Source organism: Schistocerca serialis, chromosome 1 (assembly GCF_023864345.2).
Source record: "Schistocerca serialis cubense isolate TAMUIC-IGC-003099 chromosome 1, iqSchSeri2.2, whole genome shotgun sequence".
In the NCBI taxonomy this organism is placed as follows: domain Eukaryota; kingdom Metazoa; phylum Arthropoda; class Insecta; order Orthoptera; family Acrididae; genus Schistocerca; species Schistocerca serialis.
Genome location: NC_064638.1, coordinates 699929625 through 699946601, shown reverse-complemented (window position 1 = coordinate 699946601; position 16977 = coordinate 699929625). Strand labels below are relative to the sequence as shown.

General features: G+C 46.3%; 1 protein-coding gene across 1 annotated transcript in view; it reads right to left on the bottom strand.

Annotated features, from left to right (window-relative positions):
- The window catches only part of LOC126480863 (solute carrier organic anion transporter family member 74D), an 86449-nt gene that overhangs the window by 53107 nt on the left and 16365 nt on the right, over positions 1-16977 (bottom strand). The window contains exons 2-4 of the mRNA XM_050104241.1: positions 14288-14724; positions 6611-6978; positions 4427-4567 (exon numbers count right to left, since the gene is read on the bottom strand). Of these exons, the coding sequence (XP_049960198.1) occupies positions 4427-4567; positions 6611-6978; positions 14288-14724 (946 nt within the window). The remainder of the gene's footprint in view (positions 1-4426; positions 4568-6610; positions 6979-14287; positions 14725-16977) is intronic.

The following is a 16977-nucleotide window of genomic DNA, read 5'->3' as shown; positions in this document are numbered from 1 at the left end:
CGTTTTGTATTATCGCGAAATATGTGAGAGAGTGACACAGAGAGAGGTGTTTTTCGTTGGACGGAATCTTCTCACGAAATTACAATCACCAACTTTCTCCTCCGAATGCGAAAATATTTTGTTGACACCGACCTAAATAGGGAGAAACGATCACCAAGATAAAATAAGGGAAATCAGAGCTCGTTCAGAAAGATATAGGTGTTCATTCTTTCCGCACGCTATACGAGATTGGAATAATAGAGAAATGTGAAGGTGGTTTGATGAACCCTCTGCCAGGCACTTAAATGTGATTTGCAGAGTATGCATGTAGATGTAATACGTAAAAGAAAAACATGTGGTTAAGCGTTTGTATCGCATAAATAAGCATTCGTAAAACAACTCAGTAAAGCGTAAAAAGAGACGCACCCAACACGTGTCTGCAAAGCGTGTTCTGATGTCAACAAGACCCAAAACGGAAAAAAGTGCCGAAGAGAAAAAATCCTGGTGGTTTCCAATTTGTGAAGCAGCCCTTTGTGCGCCTGAATGTTACAAAACATACCATACTCAATAGGCAAATAACGTTCAAGATCTTTGTGTAGAAATGTTTTATTTGTCTGCTAATTTTAATGTTTCATAATGAGATCTTTAAGGTTACATAAACGAAGTTTCATCATTTTAAATGGAACACGATACACATTTATTTTGTTCAGAGTTAAAACGCTTTGATTTTCGAAAAAAATGTGATAATGCCAGCAGTCCAACTTTCCCATCCCGAGTGACTGGGGTCAGCCTCGAATGTGTTAAGAATACTTTGAACCAACTGAAACTTTCAGTACATTGTCGCAGGAACGATCCTCACATACTGGACGACGTCAAGAGGGACGCCATCGAAGACTGGAACAGGCTTCATCAGCAAGGACTCGACTATCTTGTAGCTTAAATGCATGTGTATGCAATGTAACACCAACGAAACATCCTTTAACTTGATGTAGCGTTCGTCCGGGACTTGAAGGCTGTCGGATTGACCAGAACTGGTTGTCCGCGAATAAATATACATAACAGCAGCTTTTTGGTTTAAATACATTAATGCCGTGTAGCAATGTTTGCAGAAAATGTTTTCTGAACGGATGAGTTCATACTGGACACTTGACAGCTAGGCCTATGGGAAGATCAGTGTATGAGCTACTGTTAAGCTTGCGCGCTCCATCATGTGGCTCCGATGGCCAGATCGCCATCAGTTTTGCTGAGGTATGTGCATCTTCTAGTCAAATCTTATAAGAAGTGACGACATCGTGGCTACGAGCGACGGCGACGTTTTCAAACCATGGAGGCGACAGTAACGCACTCTGTGCAGCATGGCAGGAGTCACCTGACATTGCTTAACGGTCTACAAAGCGTTTTATGGGTTCTAGCGAGGTACTTCCGGTAGGCATGTATTGGCTCTGAGCACTATGGGACTCAACTTCTGAGGTCATCAGTCCCTTAGAATTGTTGGTAAGGCGGATACCAGGTTGAGATTCATTGGGAGAGTCCTTAGAAAATATAGTCCATCAACCAAGGAGGTGGCTTACAAAACACTCGTTCGACATCTACTTGAGTATTGCTCATCAGTGTGGGATCCGTACCGGGTCGGGTTGACGGAGGAGATAGAGAAGATCCAAAGAAGAGCGGCACCTTTCGTCACAGGGTTATTTGGTAAGCGTGATAGGGCTACGTAGATGTTTAGCAAACTCAAGTGGCAGACTCTGCAAGAGAGACGCTCTGCATCGCGGTGTAGCTTGCTGTCCAGGTTTCGAGATGGTGCGTTTCTGGATGAAGTATCGAATATATTGCTTCCCCCTACTTATACCTCCTGAGATCACGAATGTAAAATTAGAGAGATTCGAGCGCGCACGGAGGGTTTCCGGCAGTCGTTCTTCCCGCGAACCATACGCGACTGGAACAGGAAAGGGAGGTAATGACAGTGGCACGTAAAGTGCCCTCCGCCACACACCGTTGGGTGGTTTGCGGAGTGTAAATGTAGATGTAGATGTAGACATGCATGTCCGAGGCAGGATTCGAACCTGCGACTGTAGCGGTTTCTCAGTTCCAGACTGTAGCGCCTAGAACCGGTCTGCTACTCCGGCCGGCACGCGTTTATTCCACGCAAGACACTGGCACATCGGCGAAAGTCTTTCGTTATGTGGACATGCTGTCTTCAGGAAAGACTCAAGAATTAAATTAGAAGCATTCCCATTACAGGGAATGCCCACTATCTCTCCTGCCGTCCACTTCTCTATCAATATTATTTTGGCCTCAGCAACATTATCACCGTAATATGAACCACCGAAAAAATGCTCCTGTCGGAGCACAAAAAAGATGAATGTACGCCATTTTCATAAAAGATTCTGGCTGAAAAGTGGGGTACCAGCTGTCTCACTCTACCTTCATCAGCACCTTTAAAATTTTCCAAAAAATTTCGGCATACGAACATATTCGCGCTCTTTTTAACATGCAGCTTACCTCTCCCATAATCTCCCCTAACTAACTCGCTTACACCCACTAGTCCATCACTGTAAATCGTTCATACCCATCCACTTCCACTTCCCCGTTCTCACTCACTCATTCAACGCAACGCATTGTCATTATATCTATGTCTCTCTCTAACTGCCACTATCTAATGTCTCACAGCTACCGTCTCATTAATTCTGTTCTATTAATACTGTCTCCTCTCGCCGTCACTGCCTCCCTCTTTCTCTCCTAGTGCTTCTGTCTCGTTCATTCCTTCCCACCGCTGCTATCTCTTTTCACTATCGTTAACTGTCCCTTCCTCGGTATTACTATCGAAGACTCTCTTATTATCACTGCCTCTCACCCATTTACGACTTCTCCTCTACTTTACTCCTTTCTCACTGGCACTGTCTCCTTCATTCTTTTCCTAGCACTGTTCTTTCGCTCTCAACTATGTTCTATTGCTACTGTGTTCCTCTCTTTCTCTCACGCGGCAGTTGTCTTCTTCGCTCTTTCTACACCACAACCACTGCCTACTAACTTCCAGTATTTATCACTTTTTCATATCTTTTCCACTACCGCTGTCTCCTCTGTCAGCATAAAAAAGCGCGGATACGTTCGCATGCAAAAATTTTTGGGAACATTTTTAAAGATGCTGAGGAAGGCAGAAAGAGGCAGCTGGTACCCCACTTTTCCGTCAGGCTTTTAATAGACAAGAGGCAACGGCCTTGCCGCAGTGAACCCACCGGTTCCCGTCAGATCACCGAAGTTAAGCACTGTCGGGCGTGGCCGGCACTTGTATGGGTGACATCCGGGCAGCCATGCGCTGTTGCTATTTTTCGGGTTGCACTCAGCCTCGCGATGCCAATTGAGGAGCTACTCGACCGAATAGTAGCGGCTCCGGTCACAGAAAACCATCATAACGACCGGGAGAGCGGTGTGCTGACCACACGCTCCTCCTATCCGCATCCTCAGTGAGGATAACACGGCGGTCGGATGGTCCCGATGGGTCACTTGCAGCCTGAAGACGGAGTGCCTTTAATAGACAAGAGCATATTCGCCTTTTTTGTACTCCAATAGGAGCACTTTTCCGCTGGTTCCCTTCTTGTGTCTGCTACAGTGGGATAAGTAAGTCATATGAAAAGAACTGTATAGGGCAGGAAAAATCTGATCGTTTACTTATGTGAAACTGAAATAACGCCCAACTATTTGGATTTTATGTGCACAAAAATTTGGCATTCAGTAGAACAACAACAACAATATGGGCTGCCATCAACCCTTCTGATGATAACGGAGACGCTTTACAGCATATTTCTCCGTGCTATGTCACTTTATAAACTACATTTCCGCAACACACCAGATTGTACGGGCATATTTTACGTGTACAAGTAGGGTAGCATTGAAACTCTGTGTCTCGAATACGGACAAAAATACCAAGAAAATTTTCTAGGTTGTTCGAGATCGGATCTTAGGAATATATCGTAAAAATTACAGCCATTTGCTTTGAATAGTCGTCGTGAAATCCGCGGGGCTGTTTCGGTACCCGAAACCATGTTTTTGAAGGTTTCTCAGGAACCGCCCTTGAACTAAATGGTGCTTCCATAAGCCCCTTAAGGCGCGTGGTAGACTACATCTAATTCGAAAAGAACCAACCCATTTGCTCCATTTGCCTAAGATGGGGGAAATGTGTAACATTCAGATGTTGACCCTGTACTGTAGGATAGTTAGAGTAAGATGATCCTTCTGTCGGGTATACAAATGGTCTCTTGCACAAGAGTTATCCAAAATACTTGACCCTACCTTTCTATCACAAATACAACTCGGGATATGAATCTCTGAAGAAACACGTTTTAATCCGCGGAGTTTTGGAACTGTTAGATAGCGCCTGCGTAGCGTTGGCGGGTCGGACGGGACAATAGCAGAGGAGCAGCCGCAGCCGCTGTGGCGCTGCACTCACCGAGCCACCAGGCGCCGACCCAGCGCGGGTCGGTGGGCTTGATGTGCGGCGTGACGCTCAGGTTGGCGTACAGCCGCGTGCACAGCGACCCCAGAATGAACCCCAGCGCCGGGCCCAGGATGCGCACGCCGATCGTTATAGCTGCCAAGAGAAAACCACACAGTTAAGTTACAATGCGTCCCAGCAGCGCGACAAGCAATAGTCACAGCTGCAGTCATGGCAACGGAGAAACGCACTACTGTATGGATGTCGGGAACAATAAAATGAACATTTAGTAATTTATGCAGCCACAGAAGCTGTAAGATTAGAAACTAATGTCTAAGGAAACAAGTACATGGCAGAAGAGATAAGTATATTAGCTACAGCTTGCAGCACTTTACTACTCTCACGGCAGAAATGTCTGTGTGTGGTAACAAATGCAGATGTGTGGTTATGTAACATGCGAAATATACAATTTACGTGTGACATGATTACAGGCCCGCAGATGCTTACGAAAGACCAAAAAATTCAGCGAATGGAAATATGTGAGGACCAGCTGAAGGTGCCAATTTTCTCAACACCAGCATCACTAGAGATGAGACGTGGTGTCACCACTACGAGTCTGAATCAAAAGCATAGACTATGGAGTGGAGATCTGGGAATTCTCCAACTAAGTAGTTCGAGACCGCGACCTCCAAGCAAAGTTATGTGCGCGGTCTTCTCGGATTGACAGGATGTGGTTCTACTGATTGTCTTAAAGTAAAAGGAAACTGTAAATTGAGAATACTAGAAGCCACCACGGAATGGGTTGAAAGCACGAATTTCGAGAGTCAGGTCAGATAAGAAGATTCAAATGGTTCAAACGGCCCTGAGCACTATGGGACTTAAACCTAACTAACGTAATGACATCACCCACATCCATGTCCGAGGCAGGATTCGAACCAGAGAAGAAGAAGAACTAGCGCTTGCAACACGAAGGAGTTTAGGGGACTTCAGTGTTTAACGTCCCATCGACGTCAAGGACTGCAACACGGTAACGCTAGGCTCCCCAACGGATTTGTAACCGCGGAACTCAAGGACAAATTTGATTAGACTGTCCTACCAGATCACTTATGATTCAGTACCTTCAGATTTCCACCTCTTTTGGCCTACGAGATGGACTACGTGATCGACATTTTCGAGACTCAGATGTTATCGTCAGAGCTATAAGACAGTGTGTGGCCTCAGCTGCTTCTCTTTTTTTTTTTTTGCGAGCACGGGATAACTATTGGTGGTGATATGTGGAAAGCTGACGGTTTGTACATCATATGTTCTCTGTTTAACGGTGTTGTTGTACTTTCTGTATCTGTTGTAGTTTCCAAGGCAATAAGTGCAGGGCATTAGGTACGAAATGACTCTCGTTGTTCCAGAATATCATTTTTTTCTTTCTCATTTTGTGAATCATAATAGACTGTTTACTTTTTAAATTCGGTAAAGAAACCACAATGAATCAGGAAAATGGGGCAGTAGACACGAAAGATGAGTATGTTTTTAACTCAGATGTCAATAGGTCCAAATAGTCGGACGTAAATGTAATTTCGGGAGTGCCACAGTGGAGAGTAGTTATAGGGACTTATATGATATAATTTCCACAACAGTAGTATTCTTTTTCTTCCCACGAATTGCGAGGTGGAAAGATTTTCCTGTAGACTTCCGACTAGCAGTTAGTCAGCAGATTGTTTGGGAGACCACTGTGACCTGTTTACTAGACCTTGTATTTGCATACAAAGAAGTGCGTGAGACCAACATGGACACTGAACGTATAAAAAGAAGGTTAGAACGAATGTTCGAAGATTTGTTTGACCCACTGGACTGCGCCACGGAGAAGCTGAAAAAGACTGGTAGACACTTGACGATAGAGGAAACCTCATGAAGGTATTCGCACAAAAGCTTTAAGCAAGGAATTTAAGAACATACCACTACCACTACGCATCGCTCCCGTAAGCATCATGAAAACAAGGTTACACCAATTCCAGTAAGCAGAGAAACGTTTAAGCAACCATGCGACAGGAAGAAGTCCAAACAAGTGGTACAGTGGGCAGTGTCCTCTGACATGCACTTCACGGAGAACTATAGAGTTAATATGTAGATTCAGAAACGTCTGTCCCTAGAGGACAACTACAGCACAGGTAGCAGTGGTCAGGGACAGAATCGCCGGCTACTCACCGAAATAGAGCGGCGACTCTCTGCTGGCGACGTTGTCGTCGATGTAGGGGATGCCGAGCGTGTAGACGGCCGTCTGCCCCATGCCGACGCCGAGCAGGCTGACGAAGAAGATGGCGAGCACGATGGTGGTGTGCTTGGACTGGATGCGCTCCTCGGGCTCGCACGCCGTGACGTTGGCGGGCGAGGAGGCGAGCAGCGCCGTCCACGCGTTGTGGCCGCCGGCGTCGTAGCCGAACGGCAGCGTCGTGTTGGCGTCCGCGTCGGGCGCGCGGCACACGTTGGGCGTGAACACCTCGACCGGCGCGCCCGACGCGCTGCTGTTGCGCCCGAAGTCGCCCACGCTCGTCGACGCCACGCCCGCGAACAGCCTGCGGAACCGAAGCGTCGCAAGCTCGAATCGATCCTCATCTAATATGCCACTGTCGACGAGCGATCGACGCGAATGATTGGGTGTCGGAGGATCCGAGAGCGATCCTAGGTGCCGGTAAACAATTTTCCCTCGTGGAAAAAGTGTCACGGGGCCCTGTCAGTTGCGCAGAACAAGTGTCGAATTACTCGAATTAAAAATAGCTTCAGTTTTTAAACCTGAGACTCACGACCAGTGAATTGCTATGTGGACTACATGTCCTTCCTACAGCTACATCTACATACATACTCCGCAATCCACCATACGGTGCGTGGCGGAGCGTACCCCGTACCACACCTAGCATCTTCTCTCCCTGTTCCACTCCCAAACAGAACGAGGGAAAAGTGACTGAATATATGCCTCTGTACGAGCCCTAATCTCTCTTATCTTATCTTTGTGGTCTTTCCGCGAAATATAAGTTGGCGGCAGTAAAATTGTACTGCAGTCAGCCTCAAATGCTGGTTCTCTAAATTTCCTCAGTAGCGATTCACGAAAACAATGCCTCCTTTCCTCTAGAGACTCTCATCCGGATTCCTGAAGCATTTCCGTAACACTCGCGTGATGATCAAACCTACCAGTAACAAATCTACCAGCCTGACTCTGAATTGCTTCTATGTCCTCCCTCAATCCGACCTGATAGGGATCCCAAACGCTCGAGCAGTACTCAAGAATAGGTCGTATTAGTGTTTTATAAGCGGTCTCCTTTACAGATGAACCACATCTTCCCAAAATTCTACCAATGAACCGAAGACGACTATCCGCCTTCCCCACAACTGCCATTACATGCTTGTCCCATTTCATATCGCTCTACAATGTTACGCCCAAATATTTAATCGACGTTTATCTATATTTAGAGTTTGCTGCCGCCATTCTTTACACCAATCACAAATCCTGTCCAAGTCATCTTCTATCCTCCTACAGTCACTCAACGGCGACACCTTCCCGAACACCACAGCTTCATCAGCAAACAGCCGCACATTGCTATCCACCCTATCCAAAAGATCATTTATGTAGATAGAAAACAACAGCGGACCTACCACACTTCCCTGGGGCACTCCAGATGATACCCTCACCTCCGATGAACACTCACCGTCGAGGACAACGTACTGGATTCTATTACTGTACCGCAGTTCGATGACGCCTTGCATGAAGATGAAACTGCAATAGTCCGCCAAGCGGATGCGTCATAGGGTAGGTAATGAATTGGTTATCGCTAACGCTGGCCTCGTAACAAGACGTGGCCTGGTGTCAGTGTCTAATGTGGTGTGCAGAAGGCACTGACATATCTCGCGTAAGACGGCACGAAGGAACTGAGGCTTCTTTCACTGCTCAACAGAACACGGAGTGTTAAACTTATTTAAGAAATATTAAGTTTTAAGTTCCTGGTAGAGTAAAACTTTGTACTGGTTCGGAACGTTATACGGAACTTTAGAATTCGTGGGAGATGATGTTACCGTCCAAGCTCTCGAGGCACAACCCACGACACGCCCTCAAGAGATTCAACTCTGCCAGCTTCTCCTATGTTAAAATCGCACAGAAGCTCTCCTGTGTATGGATATGGCCGTTCTTGTCAGCTGAATTTTTCACTAACCACTGTGCTATTAGAATGAGATTTTCACTCTGCAGCGGAGTGTGCGCTGATATGAAACTTCCTGGCATATTAAAACTGTGTGCCGGACCGAGACTCGAACTCGGGACATTTTGCCTTTCGCGGGCAAGTGCTCTACCATCTGAGTTATCCAAGCACGACTCCTCACGCCCCGTCCTCACAGCTTTACATCTGCCAGTATCTTGTCCCCTACCTTCCAAACTTTACAGAAACTCTCCTGCGAACCTTGCACAACCAGCACTCCCGAAATGGCTCAAATGGCTCAGAGCACTATGGGACTTAACATATGAGGTCATCAGTCCCCTGGAACGTAGAACTAGCTAAACCTAACTAACCTAAGGACATCACACACATCCATGCTCGAGGCAGGATTCGAACCTGCGACCGTAGCGGTCGCGCGGTTCCACACTGAAGCGCCTAGAAACGCTCGGTCACACGGCCGGCTAGCACTCCCGAAAGAAAGGATATTTTCCTGAAAGAAAGAATACTTTCTATAAAGTTTGGAAGGTAGGAGACGAGATACTGGCAGAAGTAAAGCTGTGAGGACGGGGCGTGAGTCGTGCTCGGGTAGCTAAGATGGTAGAGCACTTGCCTGCGAAAGGCAAAGGTCCCGAGTTCGAGTCTCAGTCCGGCACACAGTTTTTATCTGCCAGTAAGTTTCACTGTGCTATTACGTGACATAAATGCCACAGCATCAACTCATTAACCATCTGCTGGGTCTCCCAACTCATGAATTTCTAAACGACCTTTCTAGGAAAAGGTATAAGTCCAGAAATCTAGTTCAGTATTTTAGGATACGAAACATAATTTAAACACGTAGCAAAAATGACGCCACCCAGATGAACAGGGGCTGTTGAATTTGGTGTGGAATAGACTGAGGGCTGTGCGTGCAGGAAGCCCTCAAGAATAAAAGAGGACTCGACAGCTCATTCGCCTGTGGCTATGAAGAACATGAACAGGCTGTGGAACATTTAATCAAACAATGCCGCCGACACCACCACCACCACCACCACCACCACCACCACCACCAACAACAACAACAACAAGCATTAAGCCACTGATGTATTCTGCTCTTAGGTATTTTACTCTGAACATCTTCTGTTTCGTGGACAAATATTTGTTCTTGGTCGTTTTGGCTTATAGTTCAGCATCGACTTTGGTATTCTGGTTTCTTGCAATCTTGTTGTAAGCTCTTTCGATTTATTCACATTACTTCACTATTTCTTATTTAAGTCAACTGTGTTTAATCGTATCCCAACACCTTCATTTCTCTTCTTATCCAATAATCTCTAGGCCGCTACCATCTTTAGAAATCTCATCTCTGTTCTTTCTCATCTTATTATTCGTACGTGTCCTACATTCACATCCAAGAATGATCTCTGTGAAAGTACTCTAAAGACTCTGTAGATGCCACATCTTCTCACTCAAGTCGCTGCAGCTACCCAGGTGTAAACTTCTTGCCGAAGTCTCTCCATTGTAACTCTGCATCTTTATGCTTTATACAGAATTTAACAAAAATATACGGACAGTCGTCGAAGTGTTGTAGAGCGAGTCTTGAGGAACGAACTGAGGATAGGAATCAGTGTCCGTAAACATAATTCTACGACTCCACAGAGCGCTGAAGTTACGGGAGGGAACGTCTGCCGTTAGGCCATCCCATCGGCAGCAAACGTAGAGTTGCAACACTGACGCCTCCGCCCTCACTGCTCGTAGCGTTCTTTAAAGCGTTGTCAAGACAGGTGTGGATATAGTTAGCTGCTGTCTGACGGCCTGAGTACTGTCAGGTCCATTGCTATGTGTTCGCCCTGCGTTCCAACGGCATTACAAACTCACATTGTTGCCCAAGGGGTGGCCAGCGACAGGCGTTTCCCTCTTTAACTTCCATTCCCTGTAGTGCCGTCGAATTATGTTTGTGGACATGGAGTCCTATCCTCAGTTCGTTTCTCAAGACTCTACAAACCTGCAACGTTCGTCAGTATGTTTTAGTCATAACCCGCGTGTACCTGTTCTTCTGCTGTATGAAAGAAAACTAATACAAAAGCCCACGGAAATGAATTTACACCTACATGCCAGTCTGAAATTCACGCTTAAGTGCCTGGCAGAGGGTTTATCGAACCAGTTTCAGACTATTTCTTTATCTTTCCCTTCTCGAACAGTGCATAGGAAAAACAAAAACTTAAATCTTTCTGTCCGAGCTCCGCTTTCTGATATTTTATTACGATGACCATTTCACCACGTGTAGGGTAGGCGTCAGCAAATGTTTTTGCATTCAGAGGAGAAAGTTGGTGATTCAGATTTCGTGGTAAGATCTCGTCTCAACGAAAAATGCCTTTGTTTTAACGATTGCCATCCCAACTCGCGTATCATATTTGTGACTCTCTCTCCCCTATTTCGCGATAATACAAAACGATTTGCCCTTCTTTGAATTTTTTTGATGTCCTCCGTCTATCCTATTTGGTACGGATCCCATACCACACAGCAGTATTCCAGAAAAGGTCGGACATACGTCGTGTAGGTAGTGTCTTTAGTACACCTGTTGCATCTTCTAAGTGTTCTGCCAGTAAAATGCAGTCTTTGGTTCATTTTCTCGCAACATTTTCTATGCGATCCTTCCAGTTTAAGTTGTTCGTAGTTGCAATACGTAGGCCTTTAGTTGAACTGACAACTGTAGAATGCAGTGGGCTGAAGTTTTGCTCAAAAATCATGTGGGTTCCAGATCTCACGTACTTCTCTAATCTAATAAGAAACACTGCTGGACAGACAGTGTTTCGCTAAATCAGCCTTGGACCAGTAAGTAAAGGGCGAAGTTGTAAGGGATGGGGAAAACCGCTGTGGCTCAATAGCCGCGTCTGGAAGTAGCTACGAAAGCAAATAGAGCTTAGTCACAGATTTAAGCGAAGTCAAAGCTAAGTCAATAGACAAAAGCTGGAAGAAGAAGAAATGAGTGTAACGAATACACTTAGAAAAGCGTTCAGAGAATTCAAAAGTAATATCTTCTCAAATGATCTGACTAGATATCGTAGGAAGTATTAGTCGTACGTAAAGACAGTAAACGGACTGAAATCATCTTCTGAACCACTTATTGACCATAGTGTCACAGATACGGATAACGGCAAAGAGATGGTCGAAATACTGAATTCGGACCTTCCGAAACTGTTTAACCGTGGAAGATCATAATATGGTTGCCTCCAATCATCGCACCAACGCCGGAATAGCATGTATTGAAGTAGACGAGCCGTCCGGGGTGGTCGAGCGGTTCTAGGCGCTACAGTCTGGAGCCGCGCGGCCACTACGGTCGCAGGTTCGAATCCTGCCTCGGGCATGGATATGTGTGATGTTCTTAGGCTAGTTAGGTTTAAGTAGTTCTAGGGGACTGATGACCTCAGAAGTTAAGTCCCATAGTGCTCAGAGCCATTTGAACCATTTTTGAAGTAGCCGATCGCAGAGTAGAAAATCAACGAAAACCGCTGAACATTCGAAACGCAACTGGACCGGATGAAATACGTTTGGGCTCTACAATATTATGCGGAGGAAGGTTCTACCCTTCTTGCAGTTACAAATGAGCACTGCGAGAAAATCAGAGAAACTAGAGCTCAAACGCTCATAGAATTTGTCAACAACGTAAAGGCATGGAAGACGTTCGAAATTCTCAGGAAAATATGTATGAGCTATAGTGAAATAAATATAATATATAAAATGTACAAAAATCAAGAAGGAAAAACAAGGATGGAAGGTCAAGAACGAAGTTTCGGATTAGAAAGAATATAAAACAGGAATGTAGTCTCTCTTCCTTCGTGTTCCATAGTGTACATCGAACAAACAATCACGGAAATAAAAGAAAGGTTGAAGAACGGGATTAAAATGTGAAGTGAAAGGATACCAATGATAATATTCGCCTATGACATTGTTATCTTCAGAGAAAGTGAGGAACAATTGCAGGACCTGTTAAACTGAAAGAACAGTCTAACGAGGAAACACTATGGATTGAGAATAAACAGAAGAAAGATAAAAGTAAAGTGGAGTAGGTGGAATGAGATTAGCAACAAACTTGCCATTCAAATTGGGGATCACAAACTAGATAAAGTGAAGAAATTCTGCTACTATGTAAGCAAAATAACACATGACGGACAAAGCAAGGAAGACATTAAAAACGTGCCAGTGCATGCAGAGAGTACATCCCTCGCCAAAAGAAATTGACATCAAACATCGGCTTTAATTTGAGGAAGAAATATTTGAGAACCTACGTTTGGAGCACAGCATTGTACGGAAGTGAACCATGGACTATGTAGAGATCGGAAAAGACGAAATCGAAGCGTTTGAGATGTGGTGCTATAGAGGGATGTTAAATATTAGGTGGACTGGAAAGATGAGAAATGAGTAGGTTCTGCACAGAATCGGTGTGGAGAGGAAGATGTGGGACTGGCATGGTTAAAGGACGTGTGTTATGAAATTTTGGAAATTTGTGGCAAGTTCCTAAGGGGCCAAACTGCTGAGGTCATCCGTTCCTAGACTTACACACTACTTAAACTAACTTACGCTAAAGACAATACACACACTCATGCCCGAGGGAGGACTCGAACCTCCGATGGGGGTAGCGGTGGAAACCGTGGCAAGATGCCTGAGACCAAGCGGCTACCCCGTGCGGCTGTGTGTTACGACATCGAGGAATAACTTCCATGGTAACATTGCTTGAATAGTGCCCACCGGTGTGGCATCCATACCAGATAGGGTTGATAGAAGAGATAGAGAAGATCCAACGGTGAACAGCGCCCTTCGTTTCAGGATCATTTAGTAATCGCGAAAGCGTTACGGAGATGATAGATAATGTCCAGTGGAAGACTTTGCAAGAGAGACGCTCAGTAGCTCGGCACGGGCTTTTGTTGAAGTTTCGAGAACATACCTTCACCTGGGAGTCAAGCTGTATATTGCTCCCTCCTACGTATATCTCGCGAAGGGACCATGAGGATAAAATCAGAGAGATTAGAGCCCACACAGAGGCATTCCGACAATCTTTCTTTCCACGAATAATACGAGACTGGAATAGAAGGGAGAACCGATAGAGGTACTCAAGGTACTCTCCACCACGCGCCGTCAGGTGGCTTGCGGGGTATGGATGTAGATGTAAATGTAGATGTACTTGCGCGAACTATAGAAGATGAAACTGTTGGGGGAAACAGAGATAGTAACACAAACAAATAATTGAGGACGTTAGATGCAAAAGGAAGATTAGAGTTCAGCGTCTCATCGACAGGGAGGTCGATAGTTACTTAACATGAAGACAGCGAAGGAAATCGGCCATGCCCTTTCAAAGGAACCATCCCGACATTGCCTTAAGCCATTTAGGGTAATTGCCCTAAATCTATATCGCCGGATGGGGTTTGAACCCTCCCCCCTCCCGAATCTAAATCCAGTCCGCTAAGCACTGTCCCTCTACGCTCGGTGACGCTGGATGAAAGTGCTACGGTGAGGGAAAGAGGTTGACACGGAAGGAGAAATCGTAGAGGACTTCATCAAATCAGTCGGAAGACCGATGAAAACGAAGTCTTATCTGAAGTAGTTCTTCAGACGTACCCACCACCACCACAAACGACAAACCGTCAGGTGGATTGCATCTTATAATAGATGCAAATATACTACAGCTAAAAACCAAACGCGCGCCCACCTGTCGTTGGCCTCTATGAGCTTGTCGCCGAAGAGGAAGTGTGGCAGCGAGCAGGTGAAGGAGGAGACGGCAAAGAGCACCATCCCCCAGGCGATCCACTTGGGGCGGTGGCCCTGGCCGCCGTAGTAGGTGAGCAGCAGCGACGAGCCGATCTGTCCGATCTCGGTCGCGCTCATGATGATGCCCGTCGTCTTGGACTGTATCTGGAAGAGTTTCTCGATGGTGGTGATGACGCTCACGAAGTAGGTGTAGTACATGCCCTGCAGCACCCACGTGATGCAGAAGGTGACGAGGAAGGCCTGCTTGGAGGCGAAGATCTGCATCCAGCGCGGCGCGCACGGCCCGATGCCGCAGCGCAGGTCGTCGCCCGCCGTCTCGGCCGCTCCGTCGCCCGCGCCCGCGCCCGCCGCCAGCGCCGTCTCGTCGTCGTCGCTCATCTGCGCACGAGAGCAGAGCCCGTCCAGGAGGAACACTCCACACAAAGACAATGTGCATTCTACAGGAAGGCGAGCATGCCCGTAAGGAAGGTGCTACTGAGCACAACATCGCGGAATTAACAGGATATGCTGCTCAACAGGATGAAGACTAAAGTAAATGGCGGTACTAACAAACACAGGCCTTGCGTGAAATTTGAATTTAGTTAGATGAGGAAATATTGAAAAAGTTTATATTTCAAATACTGAAGATTGAATGTCGCCTGATGGCCTTGCATGCACTCGATATGGTAAGGAAGGTATAAAAGCGGAGCAGAGACGAATAGTGACGATGCGGGCCGCAATTGTTGAAATCCAAAGACAAACCGCTTTTACAAAGCGCAGATTGTTATGGTCCAGTGCCTGAAATCTAACACTTCGGAAACGGCAAGCTGGTCAGCTGTTATCGTGCTACAGACGGGAGCATGCATATCGTCAGTTGCGAATGCATTGGGCGCGGAATCATGGACACTGGGCAGTGGATCAATGGAAACCTGTCACCTGATCATGTTTGTTCTTACAGCTGATCGATGATCGTGTCTAGATACGCCGTTATCCAGGAGCATGACTGCTCGAAATATGCACCGTGCCACAGACGCTACCGGTGGCAGGGGCAATTTTGTCCCATGGGATCGTATCATCTCGGCTCCACTGGACCTGTGATATTAATCGAAAGAACCATAATAGCTGTAGACTACGTGAAAATTATTGAGGACCTGCTGCATGCCTTCATGCTTAATGTACTCCCCGACGGGGATGGCATGTTCCAGCAGGATATCTATCTATGCCATAAAGCCAGAATCGTGCTACTGTGGTTTGAGGAGCATAATAGTGAACTCTCGTTTATGTATCACCCACCAACTTTGCCTGATCCGAACCCAAAAGAACAGATCTGGAACGATATCGAGTACCATCTCCGCCTCCACAAAATATCGGCCCGTAATTTACGGGAATACGTGAAAGCGTGTAGACTTCTGATGCCACATACCTCCGGAAATCTACCTAGGACTTATTGAATCCATACCAAGCAGAATTGCTGCTGTACTGTGTTCCAGAGATGGACCACCACTCTAGCAAGGAGGTGGTCATAATGTTTTGATTCACCAGTCTCTATGAAAGCGCGCTAGAAAAAAAATTGTCACCTCAGGAGACACCAAGGTAGACATCAGTGTGTTACAGAGTGGCTGGCTCATTTAATCCAGCAGTCAGCCATCCGCCGCTAGAATCTGCTGTCTTCTTTTGATTATTACCACAGTTTTTTTCTGTTTTTGCTGTTTGTGTCACCAGGGCCATCACGATCTCTTGTTATCCAATGTCCGTTTCTGCCGTTCCGCTGTTGCTGTAGAGGATATTAACGACCTACGGCCAACTACAGTAAAAAAAGTGGGCGATCTATTATCTTTGCATTAGCCGTCGGCAAAGCCTCGCTACTGTGCTACGGTGAACTGTAACAGCCTTCCACAACTGCCCTCACGCTGAATGTTTCTGAGAAACCCGCAAAGGCAGGAATGGAAGGGCATTCTTCCATCTAAATCATTTAGCTGCATATGTTCGAGATTCTGAGGACGTAGAGGTGCATAGCAGTTGGGACTCGACCCTCCACTTGCAGTTGTAAGCCGCAGCCATTCCCAACGTGCACACTTACAGGGCATTCTTGGGGCAGGAGAAACAAACTGACGGCTCATGAATAATCGTACCACATTCCAACCGATCGGCTCTTTGTGGTGCATAGTCTCTCTGTGCGGAAGCATGGTGTGACTGAGTCACACTGCCCCTAGCTTGGACAACTCTGATTTGCGCCACGTTGACAATGATGACAGTGGAATTGTCTTGCAATGTCACATTCTAAGAGAACAGCGACGAGACAGGAAACCAACGACAGATGTGAAAGAGTAAGAAGAGTCAAAAGGTGGGAAGGGCACGAGCCAGGCCGCACCACCCACCGAGGGCAACCATACCATGACCCCCCCCCCCCCCCCCCCCCCCTCCCGTGAGTCGCAGCAGGCGACGGGACACACCTCCAACCTTCCGTTGTGACGAATCTCGACAAAGCGTTACACAAAGGTCGTTTCTTTGGCAAGAAAAATGTGCGCCCTTTCCCTTTAGATTAAAACTGCCAACGAAAGATGTTAGTTGGTTACAAGTTTGAGCAGAATACGAGGACGTGCCGAAAACTAATACCTCCGAATTTTCTCTGTGAAAAAAACTTAAAGCTTT